Source organism: Acanthochromis polyacanthus, chromosome 9 (genome assembly GCF_021347895.1).
Source record: "Acanthochromis polyacanthus isolate Apoly-LR-REF ecotype Palm Island chromosome 9, KAUST_Apoly_ChrSc, whole genome shotgun sequence".
In the NCBI taxonomy this organism is placed as follows: Eukaryota; Metazoa; Chordata; class Actinopteri; family Pomacentridae; genus Acanthochromis; species Acanthochromis polyacanthus.
The window spans coordinates 8,676,284-8,695,278 of NC_067121.1; the positions used below are offsets into that span (position 1 = coordinate 8,676,284).

General features: G+C 40.2%; 1 protein-coding gene across 29 annotated transcripts in view; it reads right to left on the minus strand.

The window, feature by feature from the left end:
- LOC110972179 (zinc finger protein ZFP2-like) overlaps positions 1 to 18,995 on the minus strand; it is a 158,708-nt gene that overhangs the window by 118,062 nt on the left and 21,651 nt on the right. For 3 of the 29 annotated variants that reach the window (XM_051953078.1, XM_051953069.1, XM_051953051.1), the window contains exon 1: positions 8,889 to 9,205. The exons of 6 other annotated variants lie outside the window; for them this stretch is intronic. In XM_051953078.1, coding sequence (XP_051809038.1) covers positions 8,889 to 9,060 — 172 coding nt within the window. In that variant the 5' untranslated portion in view covers positions 9,061 to 9,205. Of the gene's footprint in view, positions 1 to 1,611; positions 2,318 to 4,906; positions 5,483 to 6,185; positions 6,519 to 8,888; positions 10,070 to 15,239; positions 18,936 to 18,995 lie in introns of those variants that run through there. 20 more of the 29 variants (XM_051953060.1, XM_051953059.1, XM_051953058.1 and 17 more) reach the window with 16 other exon arrangements.

Genomic DNA, 18,995 nt, shown 5'->3' on the forward strand with positions numbered 1-18,995 from the left:
GCGCACTGGTAAGTAGTGACTTCGGACACATGTGACAGCGCATCTGAGATGCATTCATCTGAATGATCTACAGTTATCCTGCTTCTCATCCACACAAACCGCAGCTCCTCACTTTTCTTCTATCAGCTCATTCAGACCATCACAGTTCCACAAACCTGTTGTGTGGAATTTTATCTCTGATTTCTAGATGTTATCCAGCAGTCTGCGCTGACGATCGATCTCCTCCTCGTACTGGACGATGGTTTTCTCAAACTCTGTGAATATTTCTTCAGCAGCAGCACCTCGTCGCTCGTTGATCAACTCCCTCAGATTCCGGACTGAACTCATCTTTAAGTGATAAAATATTTATCTGAGACAACAAAACACACGTCCATCGACATTAGCACTTCCGCCTGACGTTTTTTTTTAACTTCCTCGGCTTTCAAAATAAAATGGTCTGTTTTGCTGGGTAGTTGAAGTGAAGTATATATTCATATTAGTAATGATAATAATGACAGTTGTGATGATGATAATAATAATAATAATTATTATTATTATTCAAAATACAAAAACCTCAAAAGAGATTTTTAAAAGAGAAAGATTTAAGTATTAATATTGTCCATCAGGATACAGTATGCAGACTCAAAGCATACTCTTAACATAATATGGATATGTTTGTAAAACATTGTTAACCAAAATAAGCAGTAGTGTTCCAACAGTAACAAACTAATGGAGAGTTTTGGCTCTATTTTTTTTTTCAAAGTCCAATAATCATTCGAATACTTACAAGATTCTTGAAATACAATGACTGTTCATGATGCTGATTTTTGTTTCACATTAAGAAAACAAAAAATGAATAACTTAAAACAAACCAGAGAACAATCAACAAAAATAAGTAAATAAGTATTACAAAAAAAAAGAACAGAGTGAAATGAGAGTGATTGAATAAAGCAAAAGTAAAAATACTAAATTACATCAATCTTCCATCATCAGGAACATCTTGACTTGATGCTGTTGTTTATAAACTGGCAGGTTAATCAGCAATGCATCCAACTGTCTACGTTCATATGTTTGTAGAGGTGACATTCTGGTCAAATCTAAAGAACATCGGAACAAAATATTGAATTTATTACTTTTACAGGTCTACTGGGCAGGGATGGGATGAACAATTCTGTTTCCCTCTGAACTGTAATAAAGTGGAAATATGAAGTTACGGAAATAGATCCATTCAAGTCAGATTTCTTTGAAATACATTGTTTGGGTGAATGCACTGACTTACTTCCCAACACAGCACACTAAGTAGGAAGGAAATATATCAAGTGACCATAAAGTTTTAAACAATAAAGATTCTAATCACCATTGAGAAAGGGTCCCACTTTCCTTCAGGAACCACTGAAAACAACAAAGCAACATACAAGCTACAATCACTTGTGCTGTAAAGTTACTCAGTACATTTACTGCTGTGGACATTTCAATGCATTTTTAAACTACTTATCTGTCCATTTCACTACATTTTAGAGGAAAGTATTGTACTTTCTACTGCACTTCATTTATCTCACTTTTTCTTTTGCTTAAGAGTAAGATTTGACACAATGGAAAATATAACAAGTTTTTAAAATACATTGTTATCAATAAACGCACCAGATTCCTTTTATTTCATTCTCTAGAAAGCAGTGTGTAGTCGCACCGACATTTCAAACGTCTATGAGTTAACAGCTTGACAAAATTGTGATTTTTCGTCTCTAAACAGTGAACATCCCAGCAACAGATCAGAGGAAAATTGTGGATCAGAACTTTTTCTTCTTTCCTCTCACTCTCAGACATATCTGTCATTGTTGGTAAAATTGCATATAAAGTAGTTCAAACTAGTTCCATCTGCAGCAGCTACAAAATTCAGGGACATAACTTATATTTTAATATTTTGACTAAATTTTGCTGCTATATACATTTAATGCAGTAATGGGACATTTTTTTCACTTAACTGAAATAACTGAATGATTCCTCCATCACTGGTCATCATCAAATATCTGGACTTCATTCATTATTACTCTTTAAATGTCAGGATTGAAAGTCGGAATAAAGTACAGGATTATTCAAAAAGAATGAACCGATTTCATTGTGCAATATTTAAATCAAGAAAAGGAACAGAAAAATCCAATTAAGTCACCAGTATTCTAGTCACAATCAACTTTTATTTGCTGTCTTACAAGTGTTCAATGTGGTCACCACCTGCAGCAAAGGCAGCATCGATGCGATAAGAGAACTCCTCCCAGATGCGTATCAGCATATCACGATCCACTGAGTTGATCGCTGCTGTTATTCGATGTCATTCGATGACCTTAAAAATCAAATAAAAGTTGAGAGTGAGTAAAACACTTGTGACTTGGCTGGACTTTCTTTTGCTTTTTCTGACTAAAATATGAAATCGGTTTATTTTTTTTTGAATAAGTCTGTATTCTAAATCATAGGACACAAATACTATCATCATGTCAGAAAACATTTAAATGCTGACTCCTGAAGCTATTCATGATGATATAAAGCGGTGGAAAAATATTTACGGATACGGCATGCATTTGTGAAATTTCACAGTGAGAATCACTCTGAGGTCTTCAAATACTTCTTTTTTTTTTTAACAAAGAACCACCAATTTACATTCACATGAACCTAACATGAGTTCACATAAGTCTTCTTCTTCTCCTTTCGGCTTTTCCCTTCAGGGGTCGCCACAGCGAATCAATTGCCTCCATCTAACCCTGTCTTCTGCATCCTCTTCTCTCACACCAACTACCTTCATGTCCTCTTTAACCACATCCATAAACCTCCTCTTTGGTCTTCCTCTAGGCCTCCTGCTTGGCAGTGGGAAACTCAGCATCCTTCTACCAATATATTCACTCTCTCTCCTCTGGACATGTCCGAACCATCTCAGTCTGGCCTCTCTGACTTTACTCATTCCTGATCCTATCCATCCTGGTCACTCCCAAAGAGAACCTCAGCATCTTCAGTTCTGCTACCTCCAGCTCTGCCTCCTGTCTTTTCCTCAGGGACACTGTCTCCAGACCAAACAACATGGCTGGTCTCACCACAGTTTTGTAAACCTTTCCTTTCATTTTAGCTGAAACTCTTCTATCACACATCACACCTGACACTTTTCTCCAGCCGTTCCAGCCTGCCTGTACACGCTTCTTCACCTCTTTTCCACACTCTCCATTGCTCTGTACTGTTGACCCTAAGTACTTAAAATCCTCCACCTTCTTGATCTCTTCTCCCTGTAACCTCACTCTTCCACTTGGGTCCCTCTCATTCACACACAGATACTCCGTCTTGCTGCGGCTAACCTTCATTCCTCTCCTTTCCAGAGCAAACTTCCACGCCTCTAGCTTCTCATCCACCTGTTCCCTGCTCTCACTACAGATCACAATGTCATCTGCAAACATCATAGTCCATGGAGACTCCTGTCTAACCTCGTCTGTCATCCTGTCCATCACCATAGCAAACAAGAAGGGGCTCAGAGCTGATCCCTGATGTAGTCCCACCTGCACCTTGAACTCCTCTGTCACACCTACAGCACACCTCACCACTGTCTTACAGTCCTCATACATGTCCTGTACCACTCTAACATACTTCTCTGCCACTCCAGACTTCCTCATACAAAACCACAGTTCCTCTCTGGGCACCCTGTCATAAGCTTTCTCCAGATCTACAAAGACACAATGCAGTTCCTTCTGACCTTCTCTGTACTTCTCTATCAACATCCTCACATGAGTAATTGAATCAAAAATTACATTCACATGTGGACTCATGTTCACCACATTACATCAGACCAACATCATTCCTTTCCACTTGGCTCTTGCAGAAATTGATAACCAACATTAATGATTTGGTCTTTCCTCAGAAGAATGACGTCTCCAGTTGTCTTTCTTAGGTGAATGCAATATGCTTCTTTAAAAGTCATCATGCATTGGACAGTTTGACACATTTTAAAAGATCCATGTGTCACAGTTTGACAAACTCACAGAATCAACAAAACTTGTACTCTGAACGATGTGAATAAATGCGTGTATTTATGAGCTTTGTTCCCACTGTTGTTCTAGGACTACAGCTTTTCATCTGTGAGTTTTCATATGGCGAGTCAGATGAGTACTTTGACTGAAAGTTTTCCCACATCTTTCACAAGAAAACGGCTTCTCACCTGTGTGAGTTCTCATGTGGACTGTCAGATTACTACGTTCACTGAAATTTTTTCCACATGTTTCACAAGAAAACGGCTTCTCACCTGTGTGAGTTCTCACGTGACTAATCAGATGACTGCCTTGACTGAAACTTTTTCCACAGGTTTTACAAGAATGTGGCTTCTCAATTGTGTGAGTTCTAATGTGGGACAACAAGTCTTTATTTTGAATGAAAGTCTTGCCACATCTCTCACAAAAATATGGCTTTTCACCTGTGTGTTTTCTCATGTGGACAGTCAGCTTACCACGTTCACTGAAACTTTTCCCACATCGTTCACAAGTATATGGCTTTTCACCTGTGTGAGTTCTCATGTGGACAGTCAGCTTACCACGTTCACTGAAACATTTCCCACATCTTTCACAAGGATACGGCTTCTCACCTGTGTGAGTTCTCATGTGGACAGTCAGATGATTACTTAAAATGAAAGTTTTCCCACATCTTTCACAAGAAAACGGCTTCTCACCTGTGTGACTTCTCACGTGGATAGTCACACTACTACTTGTACTGAAACTTTTGCCACATATCTTACAAAAATAAGGCTTCTCACCTGTGTGACTTCTCATGTGCACTTTAAGTTGAGATCGTAAACTAAAACTTTTTCCACATGCACTACAAGCATATGGTTTGATCCCTTTGTGGATTTGGTACTTATTCTTAAAAGTGTTTCCAAAAACATCACATTTTAAAGACTTTCTACCTGTATCAGTATCACAGTGACTTTCTGACAATGAAGTCTTGTCTGCATTGTTACTGTGACTGCTCTTTCTGTTACAGCTCTTCTTTGCCTTCAGCGCTGCATTTCTAGTTGACCCTGAGTCTGCATGCTTGCTTCCCTCCTCATGTGGGCTCTCAGCTACTAGTGAATTGGAAGAGAGGAGCTGCTCGCTGTTTGTTTCTAGTTCACTGAAGTCACCGTCCTTCTCTGTCGAAGTCAATAGAAAGGTATCAGTCACTTGCTTCAGTACATTCTGCTTTCCCTGCTGACTGGTGAAGAGCTTTTCCTGTTCCTCATTAATCTGTGGAGGCTCTGAGTCTTCCTGGTCCAGGCTGGTGTGAAATTCCTCCTGTTCCTCTTTAAACCGTGGAGACTCTGGATATTGTTCATCCAGGCTGGTGCGGAACTCTTCCTGTTCCTTGATAATCTTTGGAGTCTCTGGTTCTTTCTGGTCTATGCTGGTGTGAAATTCTTCCTGTTCCTCTTTAATTTGTGAAGGATTTGGGTCCTCCTGGTCCACAATAAAGTTCTCTTTACATACATGTTGCTGTGGGTGGTCTGGAGGGACATGGGGCATATAAAAAAGTTATTAACATGATGATGAGGAAACAAACGTCTGAGCAAAGACATTTAATCCTCTGGTCCCCACACCCCTGTCTGCACAGTCACATTTTTCCTGACTGTGGGCTCATCCTTGACAGCAATATAAAGTCCTACACCTCTGTGGAAACAACACAACAATGTCTGGAAGCGGACTTTCAGACAGAAAGTCCGCTTTTGCACCTTAATCCATTGACATTTACTTGAACTGTTTATTTTCCACTCAGTTTTGCCTGAATACATACATTTTTTTATTTTATTTTTTTAAATTTATACCAGAACTGTGCCATTTTGCACAGGTGTAATTTCTGAACTCTGTCTACTTCCAGACATTGTTGTGTTGTTTCCATTGTTTCCATTGCTTCCAGACATTGTTGTGTTGTGGAAACAACACAACAATGTCTGGAAGTAGACAGAGTTCAGAAATTACACCTGTGCAAAATGGCACAGTTCTGGTATAAATTTAAAAAAATAAAATAAAAAAATGTATGTATTCAGGCAAAACTGAGTGGAAAATAAACAGTTCAAGTAAATGTCAATGGATTAAGGTGCAAAAGCAGACTTTCTGTCTGAAAGTAAATGTAACTCATTGCTCTAATATGGATCTTAAATTAGTCACATTCCTTTGTTAGTTCATTAAGACAATCATAGTTTTACATACCAACTCTGTGTAGTGTTATTCGTGGTTTCAAGGTGATACTCAGCGCCCTGTACTGATAATCAATCTCTTCATCCAACTGGTCAAGTGGTTTATCAGAAACTTCAAATATTTTTCTGGATATTTCTTCACATTTGGATTTGCCCTCAGCCAGTACATCAGCTGCTTGCATCAGTACAAGCTGCTCTCCCTCCTGAGTGGTGCACAGTTCCTCCTGCTCCTCTTTCATCTGTGGAGGCTCTGGGTCCTTCTGTTTCAGACTGGAGTTCCTCTCCTGGTTACAGAGATTCTGCTCAGCAAAAACATTCTCCTCCCGGACAGGTTGCTGTAGAAGGTCTGGAAGGCAAAATGCCAAAAGAAAAAAGGTTGATAACGGTGACTGTGAAGGAAATAATACTCCCTTTCCCATTACTCAGGTATTTCCTTGCAGGTGGTAGCTGAAGACATTTCAGAATATCATGCAGGTTGCATCTGTCAACTGCAGGCATCTTACATCATCCTGTAGATCACATATACTATATAGCCAAAAGTATCCACTCACTCATCCAAATAATGTATTGCGTGCGGCGGCAGCGGACACGGCCCAAATATTCGGATCCGTTAGTGTGGTTCGTGCGGCGGCGCGGCAGCGGAGACGTCCCGAATAGTCGGATCCGTTCGTCTGGTCTCCCGGGTCCGCATTTTGCCCTCGTTTACTCTTTAGTTAAACTGAAGAATTCCCAAACACCGGTCTTCAGCATCTTGTCTTGTGTTTATGCAACGAAGTGAAGCGTGACTTCAGAGTCGCCAGCCACCTGGCCATTCGGGTGGTGTTTACAAACACGAATGGAGGAGCCGAAATGAGCCGAAGAACACGGTGGGATGAGCCGAAATTGATCGAAGGCGCAGGGAAGAGAAGAGCGCCGAATATTTTCATCTGGGGGGAGGAGGGGGTGATCACATCGACATATGTGTATATGTTATAGACATATGTGTATATGTTTATGTGATCACAGGAGGAGATGAGCTGCATATTCTTTCCGCCCGGTGACGTCCGATGGCGGGCGGCAGGGGGGGGCGAATATTCGGATGCCAAATTAATATCCGGATAGTGCCACAGTGAACGAATATTCGGATATTTGGGATATTCGGGTCCAGCCCTAAACCAAAGGTCAAAGAGAAACATGAGAACTGATGCTGGTAATGCTCACATGAATGTGTAGCTTTGTTGTGTCATTTCTCCTGATATCAGTAAACCTTACTTTCAATCTAAGTCATCGAACTCCAGAGTGTCTCTGTGTCTGCCTCCTCATCTTCTCGAGACATCGCAGGATTTCCATAACAGTGATGATAGGTGACGCACACCTGAGCAAACAGAGTTAACCCTCTGAAGCCCAAGCACTGTCTGGGCAGTTTTTGCTCCGGTCACATTTTTCTTCACTGTGGAATTATTTTTCAGTGCAATATAAAATCCTGCACCTCTGTGGAAACAGCTCAACCATGACTAGAAGTAAAGAGAACTCACAAATGTCTTCTGAGCTGTATAGCACACAGTGTTGACACAAATGACAAATTTCTTCTGCTTCCTACTGTTTGTGAGCCATGCTGCACTGATCTTACTGGGTTGATATGTTTTATTTAGCTGTCATCTCTTTGTTCATCTCCTGTCTTCTCTTTGTAAACACTATCTGCATGTCACCTGAAATCTTTTTTTGAAGAATTTTTGTGATCTGTCGGTCTGAAGTAAGTAAGTCAGTCTGTCAGTTACACTTAAGAGGGTGGATTTTTTTTGTTTTATTATGGATCTGCTGTAATCAACATGTTTTTTGGTGAATTTTTGAATCAGACATGTCGAATCGAGTCATTTCAATGAACCGTACGTCAGATGACTAGTTACAGAACCGACAGAACGTTGAATATCCTCTCATTCTTCCTGTTTTTACAGGTTCTGATAAATGGTATGATCTTTTTAAAAAAAAACATGTTGGCTGATTTTGCTGGAAATAGACATGGTACTCATCACTGAACAAATGTTTTTGGTCGTATTTTGCTATTATAACTTTGTGCTGAGCATTAAATAATTGGCCACTACAGTCTGACTAAAAACAACTTGTGATAACGCTTGCTAGTTATGAAAGCTCAGACATTACTAATCATATAAACTAAATAACCCATAATCAAGGTTTTCGCCCTAAATACGAAAAATCAACAAAAAGTAGCTGTGTCCACAGTTTACAAAGATTTCATAGCAAGTCAAAGTCATATATTGCTGAAAATGTTGTTGTTGTCCTTTCTGAAGGTTGAGGCATCGATCTGTCTCTTCGTTGTCCTGTGATGAACCGGTGACCCACCCTGGGTTTCCACTGCCTCCCACCCAATATTATTTGGGACAGGATCTTGGCCCTGCAACAGTGGAATTATCTATTTACTGATTCAACTGCTGTACTCTGCTGTAAACTGTTTTAATACAACAACAGCTCATCTTATACTATATCACATCCTATTTAGATTGTACGATACTCTCGATATATCACACAGTTACTGGACAGTTACTACAAATAATTGACAAGTCCTACAGATAATAACGAATCAGTTCATACATCCTAAGTAAGTAAACAGTAATATATATTTGTCAGTGTGTCAGACTGGATGGTTTGGGCTTAACATAAACCGCATCTCCTCCCTTTACTTCCATCAGCTCATTCAGACCATCATAGTTCCACAAACCTGTTGTGTGGAACTTTATCTCTGCTTTCCACATGTTATCCAGCAGTCTGCGCTGACGATCGATCTCCTCCTCGTACTGGACGATGGTTTTCTCAAACTCCGTGAATATTTCTTCAGCAGCAGCAGTTAGTCGCTCGTTGATCAACTCTCTCAGATTCTGGACTGAACTCATCTTTAAATGATGAAATATTAATCTGAGACACGACAGAACAACCTTCTGTAAAAACTTCTACCCATCAGTGGACGTTAGCAGTGGTCTGACGAGCAAACATTAGCAACCGTTTGACTTCACTTCCGCCGGATGTTTTCGTTTTCAATTTCTCCGTCTTCAAAATAAAATGTCTTTTACAAAGACCCACCAATTTACATTCACATGAATCTAACATGAGTTTACATGAGTAATTAAATAAAAAATTACACTCACGTGTGGATTCATGTTCACCACATTACATCAGACCAACATCATCCCTTTCCACTTGGCTCTTGCAGAAATTGATAACCAACATTAAATTAACGATTTGGTCCTTTCTCAGAAGAATGACGTCTCCAGTTGTCTCTGTTGCGTAAATGCAATGTGCCTCTGGAAAAGTCATCATGTATTGGACAGTTTTTAAAAGATCCATGTGTCACAGTTTGACAGTCAATAAACTGAAAGAATCCACTAAAGTTTTACTCTGAATGATGTGAATGAATGCATGTTTTTATGAGCTTTGATCCCACTGTTGTTCCAGGACTACAGCTTTTCACCTGTGTGTGTTCTCATGTGGCGAGTCAGATGAGAACTTCAAATAAATGTTTTCCCACGTTTCACAAGAATACGGCTTCTCACCTGTGTGAGTTCTAATGTGGGACAACAAGTCTTTATTTTGAATTTAAGTTTTTCCATATCTCACAAAGATATGGCTTGTCATCTGTGTGCTTTCTCATGTGGACAGTCAGCTTACCACATTCACCGAAACTTTTCCCACATCTTTCACAAGAATATGGCCTCTCATCTGTGTGAGTTCTCATGTGGACAGTCAGATGACCATTTTTGCTGAAATGTTTCCCATAGGTTTCACAAGAAAACAGCTTGTCACCATTGTGAATTATCCCATGGACTTTCCGGGCAGACCCAAACTTAATTTTTTTTTCTACATGCATTGTCAGCATGTGGTTCTATACTGTTGTGGATTTGGTGATGTCTCTTCATTTGGTACTTATTCTGAAAGGTCTTTCCACAAACATCACATTTTAAAGACTTCCTTCCTGTGTCTGTACACAGTAATTTTCTGACAATGAAGACTTGTCGACATTGTTACCGTGACTGCTCTCTCTGTTATGACTCTTCTTTGCCTTCAGCGCTGCATTCCGAGTTGACCCTAAGTCTACATGCTTGGTTCCCTCCTTATGTGGGCTCTCAGCTACTGGTGAATTGGAAGAGAGGAGCTGGTCGCTGTTTGGTTCACTGTGGTCACCATCCTTATCAGCTAAGTCAATAGAAAGGTATCAATAGCTTGATTCAGTACAATCTGCTCTTTCTGCTGATTGATACAGAGTTCCCCCGGTTCCTCTTTAACCTGTGAAGGTTCTGGGTCTTTCTGGTCCAGGCTGATGCAGAATTCCTTCTGCTCCTCTTTAATCTGTGGAGTCTCTGGGTCTTTCTGGTGCAGGAAAGTGCTGAATTTATCCTCTTCCTCTTTAATCTCTGGAGGCGTTGGGTCCTCCTGCTCCAGACTAAACTTCTTCTCCTGGTTAAGGAGCTGCTGATGAGCAAGACCATTTCTCTCCTTCCAGACATCTTGATGTGGGTGGTCTGATTGGTAGGGAGCATGAAAAAAGTTATTAACATGATGATTAGGAAAGAAACATCTGAGAGAAGGCATGAAGTCCTCTCACATTCTTCCTCACATTGGCTCATCCTGAACAGCAATATAAAGTCATGCACCTCTGTGGAAACAGCACAACCATCACTACAAACTGTGTGGAACTTTATCTCTGGTTTCCAGATGTTATCTAGCAGTCTGCGCTGACGATCGATCTCCTCCTCGTACTGGACGATGGTTTTCTCAAACTCCGTGAATATTTCTTCAGCAGCAGCAGTTAGTCGCTCGTTGATCAACTCTCTCAGATTCTGGACTGGATTCATCTTTAAGTGATAAAATATTAATCTGAGACACGACAAAACAATTGTCTGTAAAAACTTCCACACCAGTCCACATGAGAAACAATCTCAATGAGCTAACGCTAGCACCGGTTTGGATTCACTTCTGCCGGATGTTGTCTTTTTTTTTTTAAATTTATCCACCTTCAAATTAAAATGTTCCTTTTTTGATCTCAGCAAGTTAAAGTGGAGATTTTGTTGGAATAATATTAATATTAACAAGTAGCAGCAGTCGTAGTAGTAGTAGTAATAATGTTGAATGATTCAATATAATAAAAGTAAATGTCCGACATTATATGAAAATTTCCAAAGAGAATTTTTTCTTTTTTTTTAAAAAAAAAGAGTATTGATGTGATCCATCAGGGGATAGTATACAAACTCAAATTATACCAGGGTTCTCGCCAGCGCATTTCAGTTACACTGTCTAACGGGCCGTTACGCAGTCTTAATGGCCCGTTACGCTCAGTTTAAAAGATTATGCTGTGATTAGGGCCGCTACGCCAGCGCATTTCAAAGATTACGCTGTTGTTATGACAGTGTGTGGCTCCGTCATGAGAATGGGAGAGAGAGCAGCACGTGTGTGTGTGGGAGGGGGAGGGAGGAGGAGAGCGAGTGAGAGAGACGGGCAGTCGGTCCAGTTGGAGGAGGAGAGTTGGGTTGGCGGTACTGTGTGGTTCAGCCACTGTTTATAGACAATAAAGGCTGCAGTGTTCTTCGATGCGGCTGGGCTTCTGTGTCTTTGCCTCTACGACTGCTGAGGAAGTGAAGGGGGTTAACCCTGGGCTTCCTGATCACGGTCGGGGGCCGAACAGGAAGGGTTAACACTGTGATTAGGGCCGCTGCGCTGTTATTTTGACAGATAACGCCATGTGCGTTTGTTTTTATCAACTGGGTGCCTAGCTAGGTTAATTTATGTCTCCCCACCTCAGCCGTACTTTCCTGTCGATTGACCCATTCCCGTCTATTGCGCATGCGCGTTCCCGTCTATTGCATTGCATGAGGACCTGCCGTTACACTGAAAAAAAATCCTGGCGAGAACCCTGTATACTCCCACATAAAATGGATATATGTACAATAATATGGACAAAAAGTAGTAATTGTGTTCCAACAGTAGCAAACTGATAGAGATTTTCTACTTTCTTCTTTCAAAAAAAACAAAATAATTCAAATACAAGACACTTGTCAGTCAGTATAGCCTTCCTTAACCCTTTCCTCAGGTTAATTCAGGACCAGCTCTCCATTTAAAGAGTCAGATTCTATCTGCCTATTAGAATTTACCTAACAGGATTCAGTAGAATAATTAAGCTGGTGTCGAGGAATACTCGCCTAGATCCTAACTGTCTGCTTCCAAGCGTCTTACCCCTCTTATTTCAATAAATACTCTCTTACTAAGCAGCCCTCATTGTAGTAGAATTGATTTATCGATTACGTTTGTTAACGACAGCTTTCCTCTTATAACTGTTGCACTTGGTGATATTCCTGGGTTCGTTTTAGAGGTTTGGAAAACTAACCTCAGGGGTAATGTTTAAATATCTAGTTGGATTAAAGTAACCTTTAAGAACCAGTAGATTTAATGCACACAATCAACTTAACTTTTTACCACTATGCAGAATCAGTGGTTTATAATAATTCCATTAGACTTCTCTTTAAATGTAATATAGCGTTTTATTAAGCAATTATTAGCAGGGGCACCGCATTAATTCATGATTAATCAATTAATTATTTCTGATTACTAAAACTTAACTAAATTAAACTAAGCTGAGCGTACCTAACAATCTTCTCTAATTGGTAAATTTAGGAGAGAGGGTGGACAGTGTGGCCACAGCCGTCTCACCCGGTCTCGACCTGCGTCTGGAAGAGCCACTCGGTCGACCAGTAGACTCGGTAGGAAGTCTTCTTTGTGGGCGGAGAGTGTTCTTCTTCAGCAGGGGGAGCGGAGAGGTCCCGAAAACCAATCATTGGTCTGGCAGTTATCTTTTGTAGCAGCAGCTGGAACACAAGTGTGGGCGTCTCAGCTGTCTCTCAGTAGGCTGGTTGCTGTGGAAAGTCCCCAACTCTCCAGGCTGTGGTGGGTCACTGGGTCCTCCAGCCCCAGGAAGGGGAGCAGTCCTCTGCTGCTGCCTCCTGTGCCTCTCTGGATGTTGTAGGTGCTTTCTTCTCTTCATCTCTTTGGATAACTGCAGACCTCTCAGGACTCTCCGTCTGGCAGTGTGGTCTTTGCTTGTTGAACAAAGTTAGAACAACTTTGCTTCCAATGATGCCCTCAGCAAACACTGGAGCCTGAGTCCTGCATTGTCTCCACGTCTCTTGGGTGTCCGGTGTCGACTCTCCAGAACTTTGGCAATGCTCTCCGGCAGCTCCGGCGAGCAGCATCTCCCCCCTCCGGAGGAGAACTCCGAATTCAGTGTCTCTGACTCTCTCTTTTATAGTATCATCCTCTAATACACACACATTATCTGTACGCTCAGTTGCCTAAGTCATAAGGTTTAGACACCGTCTAACTCTTGTAATCACATACATCAGTTACACAGAAATCATGTTTTGCAGCAAATACACAGTATCCACATTCTGATGTTCACACACACACATTGCTTGAGACATGTTGCCATGACCATATTTGCTAGCAGGCCTCGGCCCATCCTGTCAGGCCCGTGGAGACGCCAAGTTCCCCATTTCTGAGGAAACTGCAGTGTCATGGTGACTTCTGCTTTCTGCCCTGCACACACAGAACTTAAACAGGGATTATTTTAGTTATCATTCAGATACACAGAATCACTTTTTAAATCATTCTTCTTAGTCTAAACATAATAAATCATCTGAATCATCACTTTAATCAAATCAACACTCTAGAATATATGTATTTTAGCAAGCATAATCATGTGGTTAACTTATAATGTTTCTCATTTTAACTTTTCATTGGTCTGCTTAAAGCTTTTATTCAGCTAGTGGTTGCTCCTGGGATCTCAAATAACGAGGCCCCACTTGACACACTTGTAATATGAGGATTGTTTATGATGCTGATTTTTGTTTCGCACGAAGAAAACAACACTTAAAATTTTCAAACAAACCAGAGAAGAACCAACAATAAATAAATAAATAAATTTTGCAACAAAGAACAGAGTGACGTGACAGCGACCGAAAAAAGCCAAAGTAAAGATACCAAACTTCAACAATACTTCATTAACAGGAACTTAATTTAAGTAGCACAAAGTATTTTGAGCAACATGCAAATAAAATATCGAAATGAATATTGTCAGAAAATGGACTCTGTCAGTGCTAAAGTTTAGAAATGGATCCATGAAAGTCAAATTTGTATCTAACATAGTGTGGACATTTTAGTACATTTTTATGTACTTCTTCTACTTTATCCTTCCACGCCACTACCTTTCAGAAGAAAAAATTATACTTTCTACTGCACCACATTTATGTTAGTTATTATTTTTAAGTGTAACATTTGACACAATGGAAAATATAACAAACTTTTAAAACACAATATATTGTGACAGATAAATGCATTAGTGTCTGTTTTGCATCTTCCAAAAAGCAGTGTGTAGTCACATCAACATTTCAGGTGTTAATTGTTCACTGTATATGCAGTTCTTTGGATCTATTGTTAACAAATGTAAGATTTCTTGTAATCAGTTTGGTGATAATGTACAATTTAATCAGTCCATAAAAAGAAACAGTAAAGACTCAGTGCTGCCCTTTATGGACACATCGAAACTTTTAAAAATAACATTTTTTGTTTTTTTTAAAAAAATCGTCAATAAAAAATGAAGAATGGAACCTGTACAAGTATGTTGCTCGACTTGAAATGAAATCAGCTTTTAGGTATTTAAACAGACAAATCTAGAGCAGCATAACCCCTCCAGTAAAGAGCATCTCTGAAGGATGACAACATCTCCGCAGATATTTGTGCAACGCTGGTGTCCTCCATGCTGAGGAGCATTGAGTCTGTCGGCTACAAGTGAACATGGGAATTTCAATTTTTTAAATCTAAACTTGTTTCCTTTTTTTGGATCATATAAGACTGTTGAATATTATCATGCAGCCCCATTTTGACATATATAAAACTGCATGTGATCTCACTTTTGTCAACAGGTTGATTTTTGTTGAAAAACTTACTCTGCCCAATAGATTGCAGTGTTTCTCAATTGATAAGTCACTAAACACTACATAGAAAAAAGGAAAACACAATGCTCAGGACATGAAGCGGTAGAAATAAATGTTTATTTAGGCTAAATGCATGTTGCAAAACAGAATACGTGGGCATTTGTAACACTTGTACATAGAAAAAAGCATTTGCAAAAAACAGAAATCCTATGCATTTACATGTAGCACTTGTACGTAAAAATAAAGCACAAAAATATACAAATGAAGTACAAAGAAAAGAAGTGCATTACTCTGCCACAGCATCATTTCTCCTTACTGGGTCAGGCCACAGGACTTCATCTACATCACAGGCCGCATATTCTCTGGCCAGGCAACGGAGGAAAAAAAACCCTGGCATGCTGTATCCATGCTCCTCTTCTTAGATTTCTGTCCATTGTAGTGCCTCACAAACCAGTGCTCTGGCTTATATGGACCCTCACATCATTAGCCACAAGTGTGATCAATTTTGAGTTGTTGTGTTCAACCGGTGACGCCTGAGCTTTAACTGTGTTTGACTTTTGCCACCAGTGCTCACCATTATGCAACACAGGTACATCACAATGAGAATGTGTTGACAAGATGTGTCTAAACAGGTGAAAAGTGCTTATGGTTTTGCCAAAAGCGTGACTGATTCAATAAGTGGGTTCAGGCAACTGAGAATTTGGTTCAGACAATAGAGTTTGGCGTTGTAGCAATTGAGAAAAACTGTAACATTGTGACTACATTCTTGCTGCTATATACATTTAATGCAGTAATGGGACATTTTTTTCACTTAACTGAAATAACTGAATGATTCCTCCATCACTGGTCATCATCAAATATCTGGACTTCATTCATTATTACTCTTTAAATGTCAGGATTGAAAGTCAGAATAAAGTACAGGATTATTCAAAAAGAATGAACTGATTTCATTGCGCAATATTTAAATCAAGAAAAGGAACAGAAAAATCCAATTAAGTCTCCAATATTCTAGTCACAATCAACTTTTATTTACTGTCTTACAAGTGTTCAATGTGGTCACCACCTGCAGCAAAGGCAGCATCAATGCGATAAGAGAACTCCTCCCAGATGCGTATCAGCATATCACGATCCACTGAGTTGATCGCTGCTGTTATTCGATGTCGTTCAATTACCTTAAACATCAAAGAACAGTTGAGTGAGAGTAAAACACTTGTGACTTGGCTGGACTTTGTTTGTTTTTCTGATTAAAATATGAAATCGGTTTATTTTTTTTGAATAAGTCTGTATTCTAAATCATAGGACACAAATACTATCATCATGTCAGAAAACATTTAAATGCTGACTCCTGAAGCTATTTATGATGATATAAAGCGGTGGACAAATATTTTTGGACACGGCGTGCATTTGTGAAATATCACAGTGAGAATCACTCTTAGGTCTTAAAATACAATTTTTTTTTTTTTTTTTTTTTTACACAGACCCACCAATTTAGCCTAGCCGCGCTAGCCATCCCATGGCAATGAATTTAATTCTCTGCCAGGGCGGGTCTAGTTACCCTCGGTAAGCCTCAAGGTTGGATGCTCCTAAAACTGGCCGACGAATCACCATGAAGTGTAGAGTCAGAAGGCGGGCGTAACTAAGTGACGACAGAGGCACGACGATTCTGACAGAAACAACCGGAAACAACTAGCCTAGCTGCGCTAGACAACCCACGGCAACAAATTTAATTCTCTGCCAGGGTTGACAACAAAAACGACAACAGTTGTTGAGCTCCAGAAGCACCGACTCTGAATAATCTGTTAACATGTCTGTAATATACTTGAGCTTCACCCATTGACTGTATGCCGAACTCCCGCATCCTGATTTCCGTCGCTCTAGGAACTACGTCAGCCTATTTGTTGCACTGATTGGTTGTATACCTACCCAATTGCTGCAGAGTCATTTGAAAGACAACCTTTTAGCCCGCCTCCCTCCCTGTCGAGAGTTCCTAGACCCTTGTGTCTTCGGACCTGGGTCTAGCGTGGCTAGGCAACCACCAATTTACATTCACATGAATTTAACACGAGTTCACATGAGTAATTAAATAAAAATTACATTCGCATGTGGACTCATGTTCACCACATTACATCAGACCAACATCATTCCTTTCCACTTGGCTCTTGCAGAAATTGATAACCAAAATTAATGATTTGGTCTTTCCTCAGAAGAATGACGTCTCCAGTTGTCTTTCTTACGTGAATGCAATATGCTTCTTTAAAAGTCATCATGCATTGGACAGTTTGACACATTTTAAAAGATCCATGTGTCACAGTTTGACAAACTCACAGAATCAACAAAACTTGTACTCTGAACGATGTGAATGAATGCGTGTATTTATGAGCTTTGTTCCCACTGTTGTTCTAGGACTACAGCTTTTCATCTGTGAGTTTTCATATGGCGAGTCTTTTGAGTATTTTGACTGAAAGTTTTCCCACATCTTTCACAAGAATACGGCTTCTCACCTGTGTGAGTTCTCATGTGGCGAGTCAGCTTACCACGGTCACTAAAATTTTTCCCACAAGTTTCACAAGAAAATGGCTTCTCACCTGTGTGAGTTCTCATGTGGAGAGTCACATGAGAATTTAAAATGAAAGTTTTCCTACATCTTTCACAAGAAAACGGTCTTTCACCTGTGTGTATTCTCATGTGGACAGTCAGGTGATATCTTTGACTGAAATTTTTCCCACATTGTTCACAAGAAAACGGCCTCTCACCTGTGTGAGTTCTCATGTGGACTGTCAGATTACTACGTTCACTGAAACTTTTTCCACATCTTTCACAAAAATATGGCCTCTCACCTGTGTGCTTTCTCATGTGGGCAGTGAGAGTACTTTTTTGACTGAAACGTTTCCCACATCTTTCACAAGAAAATGGCTTCTCACCTGTGTGAGTTCTCATGTGGATCGTCAGCTTGGCACGTTCTCTGAAACGTTTCCCACAGGTTTCACAAGAAAACCGTTTGTCGCCTTTGTCAGTTATCGTATGGACTCTCAGGAGAGACCGTGAATTACATTTTTTTCTGCATGCATTGTCAGCATGTGCTTTTGCACTGTTATGGATTTGATGATGTTTCTTCATTTGGTACTTATTCTGAAAGGTCTTTGGAAAAACATCACATTTTAAAGAATTTCTACCTGTGTCTGTATCACAGTCACTTTCTGACAATGAAGACTTGTCTACATTGTTACTGTGACTGCTCTCTCTGTTATGACTCTTCTTTGCCTTCAGCGCTGCATTTCTTGTTGACCCTGAGTCTACATGCTTGCTTTCCTCCTTATGTGGGCTCTCAGCTACTAGTGAATTGGAAGAGAGGAGCTGGTTGCTGTTTGGTTCTAGTTCACTGAAGTTACCGTCTTTATCAGCTGAAGTCAATAGAAAGGTATCAATAGCTTGATTCAGTACAATCTGCTCTTTCTGCTGACTGGTACAGAGTTCATCTGATTTCTTTTTAATCTCTGAAGGATCTGGGTCTTTCTGGTCCAGGCTGCTGCAGAATTCATTCTGTTCCTCTTTAATCTGTGAAGGTTCTGGGTCTTTCTGGTCCAGGCTGCTGCAGAATTCATTCTGTTCCTCTTTAATCTGTGGAGTCTCTGGGTCTTTCTGGTCCAGGCAAGTGCTGAATTTCTCCTCTTCCTCTTTAAGCTCTGGAGGCGTTGGGTCCTCCTGCTCCAGACTAAACTTCTTCTCCTGGTTACAGAGCTGCTGATGAGCAAGACCATTCCTCTCTTTCCAGACATCTTGATGTGGGTGGTCTGAGTGGTAGGGAGCATGAAAAAGTTATTGACATGATGATTAGGAAAGAAACATCTGAG